Source organism: Balaenoptera borealis (assembly GCF_965194805.1).
Source record: "Balaenoptera borealis genome assembly, chromosome: 19".
NCBI lineage: Eukaryota > Metazoa > Chordata > Mammalia > Artiodactyla > Balaenopteridae > Balaenoptera > Balaenoptera borealis.
This window is the reverse complement of record NC_138878.1, coordinates 30,387,367-30,408,741: the sequence shown is the minus strand read 5'-3', so window position 1 is coordinate 30,408,741 and position 21,375 is coordinate 30,387,367. Positions and strand designations below refer to the sequence as shown.

At 34.0% G+C, this 21,375-nt stretch overlaps 1 protein-coding gene across 15 annotated transcripts in view; it reads left to right on the top strand.

Annotated features, from left to right (window-relative positions):
* The window catches only part of CHD9 (chromodomain helicase DNA binding protein 9), a 244,413-nt gene that overhangs the window by 60,296 nt on the left and 162,742 nt on the right, over nt 1-21,375 (top strand). For 12 of the 15 annotated variants that reach the window (XM_082366599.1, XM_082366600.1, XM_082366597.1 and 9 more), the window contains one exon: nt 19,695-21,317. In XM_082366599.1, the coding sequence (XP_082222725.1) occupies nt 19,860-21,317 (1,458 nt within the window). In that variant the 5' untranslated portion in view covers nt 19,695-19,859. Of the gene's footprint in view, nt 1-15,697; nt 15,807-19,694; nt 21,318-21,375 lie in introns of those variants that run through there. The other 3 variants (XM_082366596.1, XM_082366598.1, XM_082366585.1) reach the window with 1 other exon arrangement.

Below are 21,375 nucleotides of genomic sequence, written 5' to 3'. Positions count from 1 at the left end.
ATTGGAATACATGACATGTAAAGCTTCTTATGTGGACTTCTGTGATGATTTTGTGTATTGTACATTAATAAAACAACCTAAATTATCTTAAATTGTCTACTGGGAATAATTTTGAAGGATGTTCTTCTGGATAACTATTACAAATTAGTTTATTTTTCTGTTAAGTTCTAGGTTTTGCTGGTGTTCATGTTGTTATATGTTAGGGTCATACTAGCCTGAAAATTTTTTTTAAATGAGGACAGTGATACTCCTACAAATAGAAGGATAGAACAATCGTAACATAATTATTATTTTTTTTTTAGAATTTTAGGTATAGAACATTATGGTTGATGTCTTCAAGAGGAAAAAATAATGTTTTTTTTTAAGTTAAAAGGTATTTTTAAAGTTAAATCTCATAGGCTTTTATTTTAGAATATAGAGCCCACTACTTTTTATCTTGCATTTATTCCTTAATGAGGATTTTAAGCTTTTTTTCCTGATATCTCCAGTTTGGTTGGGGTAGGTGTTTTGTGAATATGTGAATAGAAAATAAACCAAGTATACAGTGTTGAGTTATAAGACACCTTCATAAGCATTCAGTCCAAACCTGTCATTGACAAGGTAACTGGGGGTCCAGATGGTTAAGTATGTTGTCACACTTTCAGTTAGTTACAGAGATTAGAATTTTGATCTCCTGGTAGGGGGAAAACAAATAATACTAATAGGTTTTAGTCTGTAATGTTGGGTAAGGAAATTTCTCTTTTGGATCCTTTCAGTCTACTTTGAAAATGTCTGTTTAGGCTTATAAGTAACTATCAGGTAAATTAAGGAGAGACACAGTTGATGTTCATATTAAAGAATTAAGTTTCACAGTACAGTATTTTGGTTAGAAGTTTTCTCAGCAGGTTAGGTCTGATAATTGGGTCACAGTTTGGGATTTGGTATCCAGACATCTTTTACTCTACTTCCCATAAAATAGCTAAGTATACTACTGAAGGGTAGATTCTATAGCATATCATGCTTCTTGTTCAAAAAGAACTTGAAAAATACTGGAAAAAATTTTAATGGGCCATAATATACGTACAATGGAGTGTTATTCAGCCTTAAAAAGGAAGGAAGTTCTGACATATGCTACAACGTGGATGAACCTTGAATATATTATGCTAAGTGAAATAAGCCACTTCCACACACAAACACACACAAACATTGTATAATTCCCCTTAGATGAGGTATCTAATGTAGTCAGATTCTTTAGAAACAACAGAATGGTGGTTTCCAGGGGTTGGGATTGGAGGAAGGAGAATGGGGAGTTGTTTAAATAAATGGGTACAGGATTTCAAATTTGCAAGATGAAAAAATTCTAAAGATTGGTTACACAACAGTCAATATGCTTAAAACTACTGACCTGTACACTTAAAAATGGTTAAGATGGTAAATTTTATGTATATTTTACCACAATTAAAACTTTAAAATATTTTGTGTTTTGGGGACAAAAACACTAATTTGAAAAGATACATGCACCACTATGTTCATTGCAGCACTATTTATAATAGCCAAGATATGGAAGCAACCCAAGTGCCCATCAATAGATGAACAGATAAAAAAGATGTGGTATATATAGAAAAAAGAATGCAATCTTGCCATTTGTAATAAGATGCATGGCCCTAGAGGGTATTATGCTAAGTGAAATAAGAGAAAGCCAAATAGTGTATAATTTTACTTGCATGTGGAATCTGAAAAACAAAACCAAGTCATAACAAAACAGAAACAAGAGTTATAGATACGGAGAACAAACAGGTGGTTGCCAGAGGAAAGAGGGTGGGGGAGGAAAGAAAGAAGTGAGGGAGATTGAGAGGTACAAACTTCCAGTTGCAAAAATAAATAAATCACTGGTGGGAAAGGTATAGTGTGGGGAATATAGTTAATAACCAAGTAATATCTTTGTATGGTGACATCATAACTAGACTTATCATGGTGATCATTTTGAAATGTATAGAAAAAGACTCTTGTGTAACGGGAACTAACATAATGTAGGTAAATTACACTTCAAAAACAAACATAAAAACAAACTCATAGAAACAGAGGTCAGATTTGTCATTACCAGAGGCAGGAGTAGTGGCTGGGGGGAGGGGAATTGGATGAAGGCCATCAAAATGTACAAGGTGAAGTATGAGATAAACAAGTATTAGGGATTTAGTGTACAACATGATAGAATTAACACTTCTGTATGTTATATATGAAAGTTGTTGAGAGTAAATACTAAGAGTTCGCATCACAAAATTTTTTTTGTATTTCTTCAATTTTGTATCTATATGAAATGATGGATGATCTCTAAAGTTATTGTGATAACAGTTTCATGATGTATGTAAGTCAGATCATTATGCTGTATGCTTTCAACTTACACAGTGCTGTATGTCAAGTATATCTCAGTAAAACTGGAAGAAAAAAATTAAAAATATTTTAAAATAGGTCATAAGCTTAATGTCCAGATAACCCCTAATGCCATTTTTTTAGTAAGTTTCATATAAGATTTTTTAAAGGGACAAAAACAGTTTCTGCCTTACATAGAATTCCTTCTTCGCTGCCTACCCAAATAGAAAGTTTTGTGTGTATATGCCATGAATAAGTATTTTTTTTACTGCTTACTATATGATAAGGGTACATTTCTGATCTCTTAGAACTTATATTTTCTGGTAACATAAGCTTTAAACAAAATATATATGTAAAATATATAGAATGTTAGCTAATACTAAGGCAAAAAGTGGGGGGACTGAGATGTGTAGTATTGGAGGAGAACGATGACATTTTAAATAGGTTGGTCAGGAATGACCCCACCGAGAAAGTTAACTTTTGAGAAAAGAATTTATAGGAAATGAGGGAAGAGTGTATTCAGCAAGTGCAAAGGCCCCGAGGTAGGAGCATGCTTGGCTTTGTGTGTGTTTGTGAATATATATATGTGTGTATATATATATACACATATATATGTATATATATACATAAAATTTGCCATTTTAAACATTATGTATACAATTCAGTGGCATTTCCATTCACAATGTTGTGTAACCATCACCACTATTTCCAATTTTTTTCATCACCCCAAACAAACTCTCCTTAAATAGCTCCCTACTTCCCCTCTTACCAGCTCCTGAACCTCTAATATTTCTGTGTCTATGAATTTACCTATTCTAGGTATTTTGTATATGAGGAATCATACAGCACTTTCCCTTCTGTGTCTGCCTTTTATACTTGGCACAGTGTTTATAAGGTTCATCCCTGTTGTAGCATGTATCAGAATCTTATCCCCTTTTTGTGGTTGGATAATATTCTATTTTATGTTTATACCAAATTTTGTTTATCAGTTGATGGTGCTTAGAGTTTTTCAACTTTTGGCTGTTGTAAATAATGCTGCTATGAATATTGCTGTATAAATATCTGTTTGAGTCCCTGTTATTAATTCTTTTGGGTGTATAGTGTATACCTACGAATAGAACTGCTGGGTTATATGGTAATTCTATGTTTAACTTTTTTTTTTTTTTTTTTTTTAATGTTTAACTTTTTGAGGAACCACCACACTATTTTCCACATTGGCTGTCCCATTTTACATTCCTACCAGCAGTGTAGGAGGGTTTCAGTTTCTCCACGTTCTCCTCAGTGCTTGTTATTTTCCTTTATGTTATACCATCTCTAGTAGGTATGAAATATTGTGATTTTGATTTGCATTCACTTAATGACTAATGTTGAGTAACTTTTCATGTGTTTATTGGCCATTCCTTTAAGTTGGGTTGTTTTTACAGTATTTAGTTGTAGGAATTCTTTATAAATTCTGGGTATTAAACTTTTATTAGATATGATTTGCAAATATTTTCTCCCATTTTGTGAGTTGTCTTCACTCTTTTGATACTGTCTTTTGATGCACAAGTTTTCAGTTGTTATGAAGTCCAGTTTATCTATTTTTTTCTATTTTTGCTCATGCATTTAGTGTTATATTTAAGAAATCATTGCCAAAACGAAAGTCATGAAGATTTGCCTCCATGTTTTCTTCTAAGAGTGTTAGAATTTTAGCTTTTAAATTTAGATCTTTGATCTGCTTGTGTTAATTTTTATATATGGTATAAGGTAAGGGTTCAGCTTCATTCTTTCGCAGGTGGCTCTTCAGTTTTCCTAGCATCAGTTGTGGAAGAGACTGTTTTTCCCCACTGAATGGTCTTGGTACCCTTGTCAAAAATCAATTGACCATAGATATGAGGGTTTATTCCTGGGCTTTCAGTTCCATCCCGTTGGTCTGTATGTTTGTCCTTATGCTAGTACCACACTGTTTTGATAATTGTAGTTTTGTAGTAAGTTTTGAAACTGAGAACTATGAATCTTCCAACTTTGTTCTTTTTCAAGATTGTTTTGGCTGTTCTGGGTCCCTTGAAATTCCATATGAATTTCTGCAAAACAAATCATTGGGATTTTGATAGGAATTGCATTGAATCTGTAGGTCACTTTGGGTAGTATTGTCATCTTAACAATATCATGTCTTCCAATTCATGTCTTCGATTTGATTTTTTAATAAATTTATTTATTTAATTTATTTATTTTTGGCTGCTTTGGGTCTTCATTACTGTGCGCGGGCTTTCTCTAGTTGCCGTGAATGGTGGCTATTCTTCATTTGCAGTGCCTGGGCTTCTCATTGCGATGGCTTCCCTTCTTGCAGAGCACGGGCTCTAGGCACGCGGGCTTCAGGAGTTGTGGCTCACAGGCTCTAGATCACAGGCTCGGTAGTTGTGGCGCACGGGCTTAGTTGCTCCGTGGCATGTGGGATCTTCCCAGACCAGGGCTCGAACCTGTGTCCCCTGCATTGGCGGGTGGATTCTTAACCACTGCGCCACCAGGGAAGCCCCTTGTCTTTGATTTATTTAGATTTCATTATTCACAGGATGTCTTTCCATTTATTTAGATATACTTTAATTCCTTTCAGCAATGTTTTGTAGTCTTCAGTGCCCACATCTTACGTGGCCTTCATTAAATTTATTCCTAAGTATTTTTTTAAATGCTATTGTAAATGGAATTTTTTTCTTAATTGCCTTTTTGGAATGGTGATTGCTATTTTACAGAAATAAAACTGATTTTTCTGCATAGATTTGTATCCTGCAATTTTGATAAATTCGTTTATTAGCTCTAACTCTGTGTGTGTGTGTATTTATAGTTTTCTGTAGATCATGTTACCTGTGAATAGAGATAGTTGTACTTCTTTTTTTCCACTTTGGATGCCTTTTATTTTACTTTTTTGCCTATTTTGTCCAGTTGAATTTTCCAGTACTGTGTTGAATAGAAGTGGTGAAAGTGGGCATCCTTGTCTTGTTCTTGATATTGGGACAAAAGTTTTCATTCTTTTACCATTGAGTATGATGTTAGCTGTAAGTTGTTCATATATGGCTTTTATCAAACTGGGGACGTTTGTTTCTAGTCCTGTTTTACTGAGTGTTTTTATCAGAAAGAGTGTTAGGTTTTGTCAAAACACTTTTTCTTCATTGAGTTAATATTGTGTTTCTTCCTTCATTCTGTTAATAAGATATATGATATTGATTGATTTTTATATGTTAATTACCTTTATATACCTAGGATAAGTCCCACTAGGTCATGATGTATATGTTGTATATGTGTGTATATATATGTGTATAATCTGCTGGATTTGGTTTTCTAGTATTTTGTTGATGATTTCTTCATCTGTATTCATAAGGGTTATTAGCCTTTGGTTGGGTTTTTTGTTTTTGTTTTTGTTTTTTTGTAATCCCTTTGGCTTCAGTATCAGGGTAATGTTGACCTTACAGAATGAGTTAGAAAGTGTTCCCACCTTTTCACTTTTGTGGAAGAGTTTGAGAAGGATTGGTGTCAGTCCTATAAATAAGTGATAGAATTCACCATTAAAGAAATCTGGTCCTAGACTTTTATTTGTTGGGAGGTTTTTTTGTTTGTTTGTTTTGTTTTTTAAATTTTATTTTATTGGGGTATGGTTGTTCTATTGGGAGGTTTTGGGTTACAGATTCAATCTCCTTATTTCTTATAGATCTATTTAGATTTTCTATTTCTTTTTGTGTGAGTTTTGGTAGTTTGTGTGGTAGTTTGTCCATTTCATTTAGGTTATCCAATTTGTTGGTGTACAGTTGTTCACATTATCCTTTTATAATCCTTATTTTGTAAAGTCTGTATTTAATGTCCTCTCTTGTGTTTCTTCTTTGAGTAATTTGGATCTTCTCTCTTTTCTCTTAGCCAATCTGGCTAAAGGTTTGTCAATTTTGTTGATCTTTTCAGAGAACTGAAGATAGATTTCATTTTTTTTTTCTATTGCTTTTCTCTTCTCTATTTCATTTATCTCTAATCTTTATTATTCCTTTCCTTCTGCTACCTTTGGATTTGTTTGCTCTTCTTTTTTATTTCCTTAAAGTGTACAGTTAGGTTATTGCTCTGAGGTCTTTCTTTTTTAATGTAGTTGTTTACAGATATAAATTTCCATTGGAGCATTGCTTTTACTGCATCTCATTAGGTTTTGTATTGTTGTGTTTTCATTTTCGTTAATCTGAAAGTATTTTCTAGTTTCCCTTGTTATTTTTTCTTTGATGCATTGGTTGTTTAAAAGTGTTTGTTTAATTTCCATATATTTGTGAGTTTTCCAGTTTTGCTTCTGTTATTGATTTCCAGATTTATTCTGTTGGGGTCAGAAAGGTACTTTGTATACTTTCAATCTTTTAAAATGTATTAAAAGTTTTGTGGCCTACTATGTGGTCTATCCTGGAGAATGTTTCAGGAACATTTGAGAAGAATAAACATTGTGCTATTGTTGGGTGGAGTGTTTTGTATATATATTTTAGGTCTAATTGGTTTATAGTATTCAAATCCTCTATTTTCTTATTGACTTTTTGTGTGTTTGTTTTATCCACTATTGAACATAGGATATTGAAGTTTCCAACTATTACTGTAGAACTGTCTGTTTCTTCTTTCAATTCTGTGTATATTTGCTGCATAGATTATGTGGCTCTACTGTTAGACACATATATGTTTATAATTATTACATATTTTTGATGGATTGAACCATGTATTGATATGAAATGACGTTCTTTGTTTTTTGTAACCTTTTTGACTTAAAATCCATTGTTTGTTGAAAATATAGCTATTGCAGCGCTCTTGATTATTATTTGCATGGGGTATCTTTTTCTGTCCTTTCATTTTTAACCTCTTTGTGGTTTTGTATTTAAAGTGAGTCTTTCATAGATCACATACAGATGGATCATGTGTTTGATTTTGTTTTTGTTTTTTTTAAATTATTATTTATTTATTTATTTTATTTTTGGCTGTGTTGGGTCCTCGTTTCTGTGCGAGGGCTTCCTCTAGCTGCGGCAAGCGGGGGCCACTCTTCATCACAGTGTGCGGGCCTCACTATCGTTGCCTTTCGTTGCGGAGCACAGGCTCCAGACGCGCAGGCTCAGTAGTTGTGGCTCACGGGCCTAGTTGCTCTGCGGCATGTGGGATCCTCCCAGACCAAGGCTCGAACCCGTGTCCCCTGCATTAGCAGGCAGATTCTCAACCACTGCGCCACCAGGAAAGCCCTGATTTTGTTTTTATCCATTCTGCCAATATCTTCCTTTTAACTAGAGAATTTAATTCATTTATATTCAAAGTAATTACTGATAAGGAAAAACTTATTTCTGTCATTTTGCTATTTGCTTTTTTATGTCTTACATGCTCTTCATTCCTCCATTCATCCTGCTCTTTTTTTGTATTCAATTGATTTTTTTGTAGTGTACCATTTTGCTTCCCTTTTTTCCTTTTCTGTATATATTTTAGGTATTTCCTAAGCTATAATAACAGCTTGTTTGTATGCCTATGAAAATGATCTAGTAGAATGAGAAAAATTGATGACTCAGGAGAGAGAAGTAAGAGTGACTGTTGCAGTGTCCTTCAGCGGTAGGAGTGGGGAAGGAAGGCAGAGGAAAGAGAGTATTAACTTTTTACTGCTTGTTACAAAAATGAAACATTTTTTAAGTTAAAAAAAAATTCTAAAGCAGAGGAAATTAAAAAGTAATGTCTTCTGTGATTTTTCAGATTTATTTGTGATGTGGTTGGGAATTTGATCAGAAATAGTTTGGCTTGTGAGTGGGAGATTGTTATTCTGGTATATGAGTATCTGTATCCTATCAGTAAGGTCCTCAGAATAGGAGAGGAAAGTAGATCTAGGAATGAATATAAAAACCTGGATGGGAGGAGTACAGGTGCTCCCCTACTTTAATCCTTATTGGGTACAGAACTTGGCAGTCCTTGTTACCTTTTAAAGGGTCAGCTCTACGTAATTGAAGGGCAATATTGATTCCATAGTAACTTATTATTTACATTCTTTCAATTAGTATTTGTTGCTCAAAGTCTCTGGACTTCCTACCTTTTAAAAAATAAAAATTCTAGATAATTAAATTTCAGATTCTGATTTTCACTAATATTATGCTGATGTTAGTTCTGAGTTGTCATGTGACATTCCAAAGCAAACTCTTCCTCAATTCTAACATCACTTACTGTTTTTAATGATAATAAAACAACATGTTGCATTTGTACGGAAAGTGTAAGTGTGTAGGATAGGCAACAGGTTTTATCGTTTGTGACAGCATCAGAAAGGATCAGTTTAGTTTCATTTTTTATTGAAGTTTTAAATTTTGATTAAAATAATCACAATAGCTTATTTTCAAAAGCTATGTTTCTTGAGTCATTTTAAAAGTATGTTTATTTTAGAGTTCTTATTTATTTTAAAATTTTACAAGAGTATAATTTATATATACCATTACTTGCTTATTTTAACACTGCCATAGTTTCAAAATTACATTGGATAGCTGAAATATCTTATTTGAGAAGACTAACAGACTTCCGTTGTAACTTGACTAAATCTTTCAAAGCGATTCACTTGCTTTATTTTTTCTCAGAAAAAAAAAATCTGCCTTACAAACACTTGCCAAGTAAAATTAGTTGATAATGAGGTTGAAGAAAATAAAATTTTAATTGACCACTATAACCTTCATTCTTATTTAAGAGAGATAACAGAAAATTAGAAGACTCAAAATAATTTTGCCCATATAACTTTTTCTTTATAAAATAACTTTACTGAGATATAATTTAGATACTGAATAATTCACCCGAAGTATATAATTCAGTGACTTTTAGTATATTCACAGTTATGTATCTATCACCAAAAGTAATTTTATAACATTTTCATTGTACCCCAAAGAACCCCCATAACCTGTATCCAACACTCACCAATCCTTCTAACCCCACCCCTTGACAACCACTAATCTGCTTTTTGTCTCTATATATTTGCCTATTCTTGACATTTCATATAAATGGAATCATATAATACGTAGTCCTTTGTGACTGGCTTCTTTCATTTAGCATGTTTTCAAAGCTCATCCATGTTTTAGCATGTATCAGTACTTAATTTCTTTTTATTGTCAAATAATATTCGGTTATATCAATATACTGCATTTTTTTAAAAACATTTTTTTAAATCTTGTGTTCTCATATGTTCCTTTACTCCTATAGTTATTTATTAAAATCTTTTTTTTTTTTAGTTAATTTATCTATTTAATTTTGGCTGTGTTGGGTCTTCGTTTCTGTGCGAGAGCTTTCTCTAGTTGCGGCAAGCGGGGGCCACTCTTCATCGCGGTGCGCGGGCCTCTCACTGTCGTGGCCTCTCTTGTTGCGGAGCACAGGCTCCAGACGCGCAGGCTCAGTAGTTGTGGCTCACGGGCCTAGTTGCTCCGTGGCATGTGGGATCTTCCCAGACCAGGGCTTGAACCCGTGTCCTCTGCATTAGCAGGCAGATTCTCAACCACCGTGCCACCAGGGAAGCCCAATATACTGCATTTTATTTCACCATTCATCAGTTGGTGGATATTGGGTTGTTTCCTCTTTTTATCAATAATGCTTCAATGAACATTGTTGTGTAAGCATCTATTTGAGTCCTTGCTTTCAATTTCTTTGGGTATATACTGTTTGAGGAGTTGCCAGACTGTTTTTCAAAGTGACTGCATTTCTAACAGCAGTTTATGAGAATTCCAGCTTCTTTACATCCTCACTAACACTTGTTATTTTCCGGTATTATGTTCCTCCTATCCTAGTGTATATGAAGTGGTATCTCATGATTTTGGTATGCATTTCCCTGTTGACTAATTATGTTTACTGTATTTTCACGTGCTTATTGGCCATTTGTATATCTTTTTGGAGAAATGTCTATTCAGATCCCTCGGCCACTTTTTAATTGGATTATTTGTCTACTATTAAGTTGTAGGAATTTTTTTTGTATATTCTAGATACAAGTCCCTTATCAGATACATGATTTGCAAAATTTTTCTCACATTGTCGCCCTCTTTATCTCATTCTGCCATGGGGTTTCTTTTCACTTTCTTCATATCCTTTGAAGTACAGAAATTTTTAATTTTGATGATGTTGCTCATTTTTTTCTATTAAAACTTTTCTCATTTTGCTTAAGACTCTAGTAACCATCTAACTAATATAGCAAGAGTATGTTCTGGCACATATTATATAATACAGTGTATTCCTATAGTTATAAGGTAGTATATTCTTTTTAATAGCTTTATTATATTTGCTTCCCTAAAACTGTGTTGAGGATGCATATTTAGACTCTGGTTAGCTATTTATTTCCATTTTTTCTCTGTGTTTAATTTGTACCTTGTGAATAATTTTCCATTCTATAATTGAAGTGACAGTTTTAGTTCCTAGTTTATATCAACTTGAATTTAACCTTCCTGGTATTGCATTCCATCCTATTTTTTAAATAGGATGATCCCCCCCAATTTATTAGGATTACTTTGAAGTATATTTAAATTCATAATTTTTTGCAATTTCATAGCATCTTCAGGTTTGAGGTAGTTACTATGAAATTCTTAGATCAATTAATGATGTAGTATAGATTATCTATATGCCTATAAACCTTGTTGAAACTCACTAATAAGTAACTTTGAGGTACTACATTAAAACCAAGAGTTCTCAAGTGCCAAGATTCATAAAATATTAAGATCAGAAGGAACTTTAAGTCTTATCTAGTCAGTTACAGATATGCTGCTGGATTCCTCTTTACAGAATCTCTTTTGAGGTCTCAGCCTGTTTAAAATTTGAATATGTAACTTTAGTAATAAGGAACTCATTATCTTTGTCTTTAGATAGCTCTGTTTCAAATTCCTTTCTTACACTGAGCCAAAATAATTTCCCCTATAGTTTTCTGGGAACCTGTCATTCTAGATCTGCTATTTGGGGTCCTACAGATAGGATGAGTAATAGCGTGGAAAATGAACAATAGGACATTATAGAAAGATAACAAGTAGATTGGTGTGATTAGATTGTAGAGGATGTGGAGAGATGGCGGGGTGGTGACTGGAGATGAGAAAAAATTTGAAGGGCACATGGTCAGCATTAGGGAATAATAGGTTTCCTTTGACAAGTGACATCATCAAATCTTTGTTTCACAAAACTTACTCTGGTCACAATGTGCACGATAGATTACAGTGGGGAAATAACTTTGGGCTGAAAGGTCGGTTTTATTTATACACTGCCATTAGCCAAATAAAGAATGTAGGAGAAAGATTTTAGAAGAAAGATTGGTTTTGGACCTGTTGAGTTTATACTTAGGGGAAGACCAGGAGGCAGCTGGAAAGATAGTACTAGACATAAAAATTTTTAAGTTGTCAGCAGGTAGATGATAGAGGATGAGCTTACCAAGGGAGGATATCTAGACTGAGGCGAGAACTGAGGAGAGAAACTTTAAGAAGCATGGTTTCAAGTAACTTCACCAATCTGCTTGCTGTCCTCTGAGTATGTCCCATTTTGTCTGTATTTTTCTTTAAATTAGGCACTCAGGCGTGAATATTATACCCAGATTTGGTGTGACCAGCATAAGTGAATATAACATTTTGTTTAACCAGCTATTCAGTCTTTTGCTGGAGCAAATAATGCTGCAATAAATAGCTGTATCTGCCATTTCAGTCAAACATGAACATATTTATGGAATAAATTGTTAGAAGGGAATTTGTTCAGTCAAAGGGTATGTGCACTTGAAATATTTGTGGATATTGGCAAATTTCTCTCTTTAGAGATTTCACCATTTTAGACTTCACAGCGGTCATATGAGAGTATTTTTTTCCAACAACTTCACTAATTTGTGTTATTAGACTTTGGAATTGTTGTGAGTCTGATAGGTGAAAGATGGTATATCAGTGTGGTTCTAATTGACATTCTCTTATTTTGAATGAGAATATGAACTGACTGTTGGTATCCTTTGCCCATTTTTTAATTAGGCTATTAGTATTTTATAGGAAATCTTGATATATTTAAAAATGAGCGTGTCAGGGAATTCCCTGACTGTCCAGTGGTTAGGACGCTGCGCTTCCACTGCAGGGGGCTGGGTTTCAGTCCTTGGCTGGGGAAGATCCTGCAACCCACACCGCAAGGCCTTTTAAAAAAAAAAGAGCACTTCATCAGTAAATGAGTTGCAGTATTTCTCAGTTTGCTACTTTTCTTTTGTAATCTAGTTTATGAATTTTTTTGGCTGCAGCTTGCTAGATGTTAGTTCCCCGGCCAGGGATTGAACCTGCACCTTCGGCAGTGAAAGCCACTTGACCACCAGGGAATTCCCTAATTTATGAATCTTTTCATAAAGTTATTTGTGGAATCTAATTAGTGATTATTTAATGACATGTAGATTTTGTTCCATAAATAGAAAATAAGGTGACCCTGTCCATGTTTTCTTCTAGTATTTTCATGGTTTTTTATTTCTGACATTTACATCTTTGATCCATTTGTAATTTATCTTGGTTTGAGAACAAGGTATGGATCTAGCTCTTTTTTTCAGGTGGCCATCCAATTGTCTTGTTTATTTTATAGTTCGTTTCCCCCCAGTTTGAGATACTAAGTTACTTTCTATCATATCTGTTTGGCTTCTCATGTATCAATACCACCATGTTTTGATAAATGAAATTTTATAATGCTTCAGTATTTGGTAGGATTAGTTCTTCCTGGTTGTCCTTCTTTTTCAGATCTTTTCCTGGCTTTGCTTTTTGTCTATGTAGAAACACCTTGTCTGACTGTGAAAAAAACTGTTGGAATTTTTACTGAGGCCACATTAATTTCAGACATTAGTATATAGAGAGTTCATATATTTATAATAGTATACTGAGAGTTCATTTATAGTATGGACATAGTTTTCTACCTAAGAGCATTTTATATAAAGAATATGAAGTAGTTATCAACATTAAAAATCAGGGAATTTCCAGCTCCTCTTTAAAACTTAGAAACAACAATTAACTGAAGCTGACTAGTGGCTGCCCCTTTGTACTTTTAGTCAGCCATAGTTCTCTTCTGGCCAGCTTCACTCATTTATGTCACAGGCCTGGCCTCTGTAGAATTTGCAACCTGAATGTACTTGTAGAATTGATTATCTGCACTGAAAACAGCACCCCATAGTTAAAAGTTATTAGATTTGATCCATTGCTCCATTCTCTTGAGATTCTTTTGTATCTTGGTTCTGTTAACTATGGTAGTTAAGTTTGCCTTCCAACTTAAAATCACCTTCGTTTAAGCTGAACCAGACAAGGTGATGATAGAAATTCTGTAGTACACTATTGGAAAATTAATTAGTACTATTTCAGGGTGGTTTCACCTGGTTACTAGTATATTGTCACATAATTTTACTAGTATTAAGCTAGTAAATTCTGTACTATCTACCTGTCATGTACTTAGACGCACTATAGGAACCCTAGGGAAATTAGTAATATGGGACCAATAGTTGAAGGTTTATCCCTTTAACATTAAATCTTTTATTTTAACCGTTTTAGATAAAATTTTTCCCATTTCAGTAAATGGGGAATATTTTGCCTATAGCTTTGAAAAGAGAAGCTTTAAGGGAGACATAAGTCTTCAGGAATTGGAAGGTTTGTCACAATTAGATTTATTTTAAACAATCTCAAAGTAAATGCCTAGAAAGGAAGGAGGAAATTTGACTTGATGTAAAGAAGAACTTTTTAACAGGCATTCAAGCCTAGTTTGAATGCCTTAACAAGAGTTGTTTCTAGAAGTATACAGAACATTTTTTTTTTAAACAAAGAAATGGCAAACTCAAGTTTGCCAGCTTTTCATTTTGCCAAGTAAGAATATTCTTTTCTTTTTAATTTTAAAGATCTAATTGGCTTTATTAAATGATTCATGAATTGGGCAGCATCCCATCTAGCAAATAGAGAGGAATTCCCAGGATATTCTTTAAAATGACTAATATCCTTGTCATTATCATTTAATTTTTAAAAAAATGTTTCTGGGTCCAACTTTAAGTGTTTTGGTCACTGTCATTGGAAGAGGTGATATTTGCTATATAACAATAACTTCAAATGTTAGTAGCCACAGTAAAAATGTTAGTCAAGTGTTAAGCCAGAGAAGAAATTTTAATCAGTGAAATAGTTCCCTACTGCCTCTAGGATAAAGTCCAGATTTCTTAACATGGCTTATAAAAGACCTGGATATCTGACTTCTGCTTGCCTCTCGACATCTCTCTATTGGGCTAATAGCATGCTCTGGCCACATTATGCTATTGAGTAGTTCCCAAAATGCCTTGTCCTGGCTCACCTCCGGGCATTTCTTTAGTGTTCCCTCTGTGCTCTTGTCAGTTTTAGGTACAATGCACGAGAGTGAGGGGATTGTAAAAGACCTGTTCTCTACCCTAATAGAGGTTACAGCTTACTGGTAGAGTATTTTACCTTTCATCTTTGAAGCAGACAGGATTGTAGTTAATATTTTATATAGTTACTACTGTTCTTTGGGGTTTTTTTTACAGATGAAAACAGAAAGTACGTGATCTTCTCAAGGTCATACAGCTAGAAGGTAGTAGAGCCAGGACTCAGGTCTAGTGTTTGTTTAAAGTATCTTGTTCTTTCTACTTCCTGTGTAGTCATTCACTGATTTAGCAAAAATGTATCGCATGCCTACTATGCTAGGCAACATACTAAGGATACAAAGATTATAAAGGTGTTCCTTTTTTCCAAGGGTGTAGAGTCTGCTGGAGAGAAAAGGTAATATATTATCACAATGCAATATTATTTATTGTTTATCATATGCACAGATTACTAGACAGGCTTGAGTAGGTAGAGTCCTTCTATAGGCGATTAATCCTAAACTGAATTTTCTCCAAGTACAAATATGAAATAGCTATAAGTAGCTCATAAAGTAAAAATTAATGTAGCAGAAATTTAATACTGTATAGAAATGTTGCAGACATGACTATAATAGAGGACTGAATAATTTGGTAGGGATCAATGGTTGTATTAAGTTGGAAAAGCTGTTAATGTGTGGAAATTATTGGGAAGCCTAATTCATTTAGTCTCAAAAATATTGAGAGACTTAGAGAATATAGAAATGTCTTGGAGAAAAAGCAACTCTTAGACACTAAGGAAAGTAAATTTACCATTGAAGTAAGTTTATATATATATATATATTCTGTTATAGAACACATATTTAGAGGTCTTATTTTTACTCATATGACCCAGTTCAAATATCACCTCTTCTCTATGCCTTTCCTGATCTTTTCCGGACATAATTAATTGCTATCCAATCTGTACTACCACAGTATAGTGATTTGTATACATCTCTGCTAAGACGTATATCATATTATTTGTTTATGTGTTTTCTTCCCCTCTAGATTATGAATTTTTTGAAGGCAGGGATTCTGTCCTATTGATATTTGAATCCATTTTATATGATCATCATCATGTTTGGCATCGGATGACTGTAGAAATGAAGATAGATAAGTAATTTGTTTTTGATTCTAAATACTTGTTTTAACTTTAGAAGAATTCTGTCCCCCAAATGTCTTAATTTAATGTACTTAATTGATAAGGCCCACTACAGCATTGCTCCAACTTGTATTTCCACCTTTATTTTCCACTTTTCTCCTTTTATATACTCTGCAGTGGTCATACTATTTCCTAAATATACTTCCTTCCTGCCTGCCATTTCTTTATTCCTGAATTCTTTGCCTGGCCTTTCCTTCCAATCCCTTTTCTAAGACCCCTTCAAATGCTAATTGTTCTAAGAAGCTTTTCCTGAATAACTTGCCAAATATGCTCTCTTCTCTTTATAAATCACCTTATAGATAAACTTGTGCCTCTCTTAGGCCACGTTTATCATATTTTATTCAGTATATGACGTGCTTTTCTTGTGCCATTACTCCTTATCTCCCCCATTTAGATTCTGAACTTCCTGAGGGCAGGGGCTTTTGTAGTTTCTACAAAGCTGCTTTGGATGTAATGGACAGTCCATAAATATTTGCTTAATTAAATAGTTAAAATCGGACTGATGTGATGTTTTAATAAAGTTGGAAAATAGTACATTTACTAGAATGAAATAAGATGATAGCTCTTAAGAGCAGCTTAATTGATTAATCAATTAAGAAATTAATTAATTGTAGAATAAACTGTTCAAATCAGAGAGTATGACCATTTTTTTAGATTTTATGGGCATGTTTTCATAGTTCACCTTTAGTTTCTATTTTTATAACTAAGGTTGATGACTTACATGTATCTTGTTGCATATGAAATGTATATCTTCTTAGTATAGCAAGGTGTCTATATTCATTTTCCTCATTAGATGTTCCTCTTCTGTTTGTACTTTTATAAAAGCACAAATATTGTATTATATTGGTAATGGTCTATTTACTTGTCTGTATCCCCCTTCAGAGGTCAGTTATTATTCATCATCCTAGTGCCTAGAAGTTGTTTATCAATAAATGTTTGTTGGAAAAGTAGATAGCAAAATTGTTTTCTTAATTAAAATTTTTACACCTCCCCATATTTTCGGTAGGCTTCGGGTTACATAAATGTAGAAAATACTTTGCTTTAGCATAATCTACCATAATGTACAAAAATTCAAAGACTATACCATTTCTTTCCTAAATGGAATATTACTGCTCTGATATATCATAAACTTAATTCCAGAACAGTGTTCTAAAAAACATTTAACTATTTCTTAAGAATAAAACAAATGTACAAGCCTGTAGTACACAGTATCAATTCAGAATGTTTTATATTTTATGTTCACTGTTATCACAATAATTAGGAATATATGAACTAAAGTCATATGCTTCAGATAATTTACCTTCAGCATTCGATTGGGCAGTAGTTTTTTGTAGTACTGGGTTCTGAACTCTTGAAGTAATACATACTGAATATTCAGGAAATTACTTTAATCAATTCTAAGATGCATATTTTTTCTACTTTTAATATCTCTGATGTTAGGATGTGTCTCAGTCACTGTCTGCCCAGTGGCTGTCAGGGAGTAGTTGTCATTGCCTGTGTGTACAAAAACTTAGTCATAGATTTTATATTGCCATCACTTCAGCTGGGCTATGTACATCGGTACTATACATGTTTAATTACTTAAAATGTCTCTAAAAAGATACACTATTATTCAGCTTTAAAAAAAAGTTACTGATTATGCAGAGAGGCACAGAGACAGAGTAGCAGAACACAAATTTAATATTAGTGAAGCAAATATTTGTTGTTGAAGAAATGACAGCAATTCTACATTTTCTTACAGAGCAACAGTCAGGTGTTTATGGACCAAAAAGAGTACTTCATGGGAGAGGAAATTCTCAAATCGTTTGGAATAAGTCTAAGTCTAAAAATGTTCTTAAAAGTTATTTCACAGATTATAAAATAAAAATTCAAAGTGGTATAGTGTCATAGTTTATTTCTTCACGTTACATCAGCTAATAACGTACTTTGTATTTGATAACATACTGGATTTGGTAACTTCCATTGTAATTCTTCTTTTTTCCTCTTGGTAAATAATCATACATCCATTAAAAAATATATAGGACGTTGCTTTTCTGACTATTGGGTGAGGTATACATAGATGTTCCCTTGTCTAGAGTCTATAGCTAAATATAAGATATGTTCCAGAGAAGTGACTTAACCTACTTTTTTTTTTTTTTTTGGCTAATGCTATGTTCAGTTCAGAACATATAGTACTCTATCTGCTTGGTCTCACAATTATAAAATCTGGAAAAATAATTTCTTCTTTTTTTCTGCATTTTACCTTTTCTAAAATTATATGTTTGTTAAAGCATTTGTATACCATTGTGATAGATAAGTCCATTTCTAGGTAAAATTAATATAGATTTTGGTAGTTTTTCCTTCTCAGAATTTTTCAAAAGTATTTCTTCATTTCAATAGTGAACAGACGTTTTGTTTAGGATATTTATATTTTCTAAAACGGACCTCCCGAAATAGAAGTTCTGGAAAAGTTTCTTAGACCTTTGCTAATTTTTGAATAAACTAATATGTAGAGAAGCAAGAATCTCCATTTGTGGTTCTCTGTGCAAGACAGTGGGGGCAGAACCCTAAATTACCTTTGTTGAAAATGTTTGGAATGAGTCAAGCCTGGAACAAAATTAGCCAGCTATTTCATGTTAGCAAGTAACCTATTAGATCCTTTCCACACATAAATTGTATGTATGTATATGTGATGTGTGTGTGTGTATAAATGTTATCATTTTTTCTCTTGATATTATCGTAAGATTTATTGCTTAGCTTAAGCTACTGTTTGTTTTTGCCTCAGCTTGATTATCAATACACTTTATTTGCACAGTTTAGTAGCTATAATAAGCAACGGGTTATTCCAAATGATTTAATGGTGGGCCACTTAGGGATAGAGTAATGAGTATAACTGTTAACAGAAAGGTGCTTGGTTTTGCTACACAGATGTCTAAATCAGTTGGCTGTCAGTAGGCTGATCTTCCATGGTAGATGAACAAGAGGACCATGGTGGCAATATATTGCAACATCCCCAACATAACACATGTCTGTGTTGTCTATCAGCTGACCAGATGGCTAACTTTTATCTCATTTAGGGCCAGCTTATCATGACCTCATACAATTGCTCTTCTTGATGTAGTTCCATGTATACCATATGAAATAGTAGCTTTATCTGCTCAAGAGGCCTAGAGCAAAAGATCACAACATACTTGCTAATCTAAGAGGATTCTGATGTCAGTTATCTTAGCAAGACATAACATTAAAATGTAATACATATATATTTTATACATGCTAGAGCTGCTGGGGAGTGATGGCCATTTCATGGTATGGGAGAGAGTCTGACATTTCATTCTCAAGTTTACTTTACATTCTGTCATTATAACATGTGAACTTCAAAATGAAGTAATATACATCATTACTTTTAAATGCATATAGTCATGTCCCCGTACCAGCAGTTTTTTCCTTGTAGGGAATATATATATATATTTTAATAGATCTTTATTGGAGTATAATTGCTTCACAATACTGTGTTAGTTTATGTTGCACAACAAAGCGAATCAGCCATATGCATACACATTTCCGCATATCTCCTCCCTCTTGAGCCTCCCTCCCATCCTCCCTGTCCCAGCCCTCTAGGTCATCGTAAAGCACCGAGCCGATCTTCCTGTGCTATGCTGCTGCTTCCCACCAGCCAACTATTCTACATTCGGTAGTGTATATATGTTGATTCCTTGTAGGGAATATTAATGAGCTATTTGCAATGAATTACCCTACCAGAACATACTGTACACTGAGATTTTATGTTTTTTAAATCATATATAAACTTTGTAAAACTTTAATGAATATTCATTATCAAACTTTGTTTTTGTTCTTATTTCCTAGGATTCTGACACTTCCTGACATGTCGTTATCTAGAGCAATAATGAACATTGACCTGTTTCGGATTAGTTGATGTCCTTTGGAAATGATCCAGTAATATCTACTACAGAGAAGCTGAATATACTCCATTTGGAGTGAACAGCCCAGTTTGTTATTGAATTTTTCAAGATGACAGATCCAATGATGGACTTTTTTGATGATGCCAATCTGTTTGGTGAGACCTTAGAAGGTTTGTCAGATGATGCATTTGTACAACCAGGACCTGTTTCACTAGTTGATGAATTGAACTTGGGTGCAGAATTTGAACCTTTGCACATAGACTCACTGAACCATGTTCAAGGTACTCCAACACATCAGAAGATGACTGATTATGAACAGTTAAATCAGTTTGATTCAATGAAATTTCACCAAGTTAATCAGTCTTTTGGTAGCCCAGCTGAACATGTGTTATCTCCACACTCTCAGTTTAATTGTTCTCCGATCCACCCTCAGAACCAACCCAATGGTTTGTTTCCAGATGTAGCAGATGGCAGTCCAATGTGGGGCCATCAGACAGCTACTAGCATTTCAAGTCAAAATGGGTCTCCTTTTCACCAACAAGGACATTCTCACTCTATGCATCAAACTAAAAGCTTTGTGGCACACCATGACTTTGCCTTATTTCAGGCCAATGAACAACAAACACAGTGCACTTCGCTACGCTCACAACAAAACAGAAATAATCTTAACCCAGGGCAAAATTCTCTTAGCCAGTCTAAAAATTTTATGGATGTTAATGTTTCTGGTCCACACAGAGTCAGTGTTAACCATCCACCACAAATTAATAATGCATCTACTTCACAACAGTCCCTTTCGATGCAGCAATTTTCTCAAACGTCAAATCCTTCAGTACACTTTCTGAAGTGTAGCAATCATCAAGAAGGAAATTTTAATGGACCTTCTCCAAATATGACTTCTTGTTCTGTCAGTAATTCACAGCAGTTTTCTTCACATTATTCCTTTTCCAGTAATCATGTGTCACCAAATAATCTTCTTCAGTCCTCTGCAGTTCTTGCACCTAGTCATACAAATCAGACTTTATCTGATTTTACTGGGAGTAATTCCTTTTCACCTCATAGGGGAATCAAGCAAGAATCGACTCAGCATATGCTAAATCCCAATACATCGCTGCATTCAAATAACTTCCAAATGTTGCATTCATCACATCCTCAGGGTAATTACAGCAATTCAAAATTATCTCCTGTTCACATGAACTTCCCGGATCCTGTTGACTCAGGAACTCAAATGGGCCATTTCAATGATCATGTAGAAACTAATGGCTTTTCATCTTTAGAAGAGAATTTACTTCATCAAGTGGAATCTCAAACTGAGCCATTCACAGGACTTGACCCAGAAGACCTCCTTCAGGAGGGTCTCCTTCCCCAATTTGATGAGTCAGCTTTTGGGCAAGATAATTCAAGTCATGTTTTAGATCATGACCTTGATCGGCAATTTACTTCACATCTTGTAACACGGCCTTCTGATATGGCTCAAACTCAGTTGCATACTCAGGCTCGGAGTTGGCATTCATCACTTTCTAATCATCAGCATTTACATGACAGAAATCGCCTATGTTTACAGCGACAGGTATGTAGCTCTAATTTTGGTGGTTTGGGGTGGGGTGAGTTTTTACTCATTGAGTTAA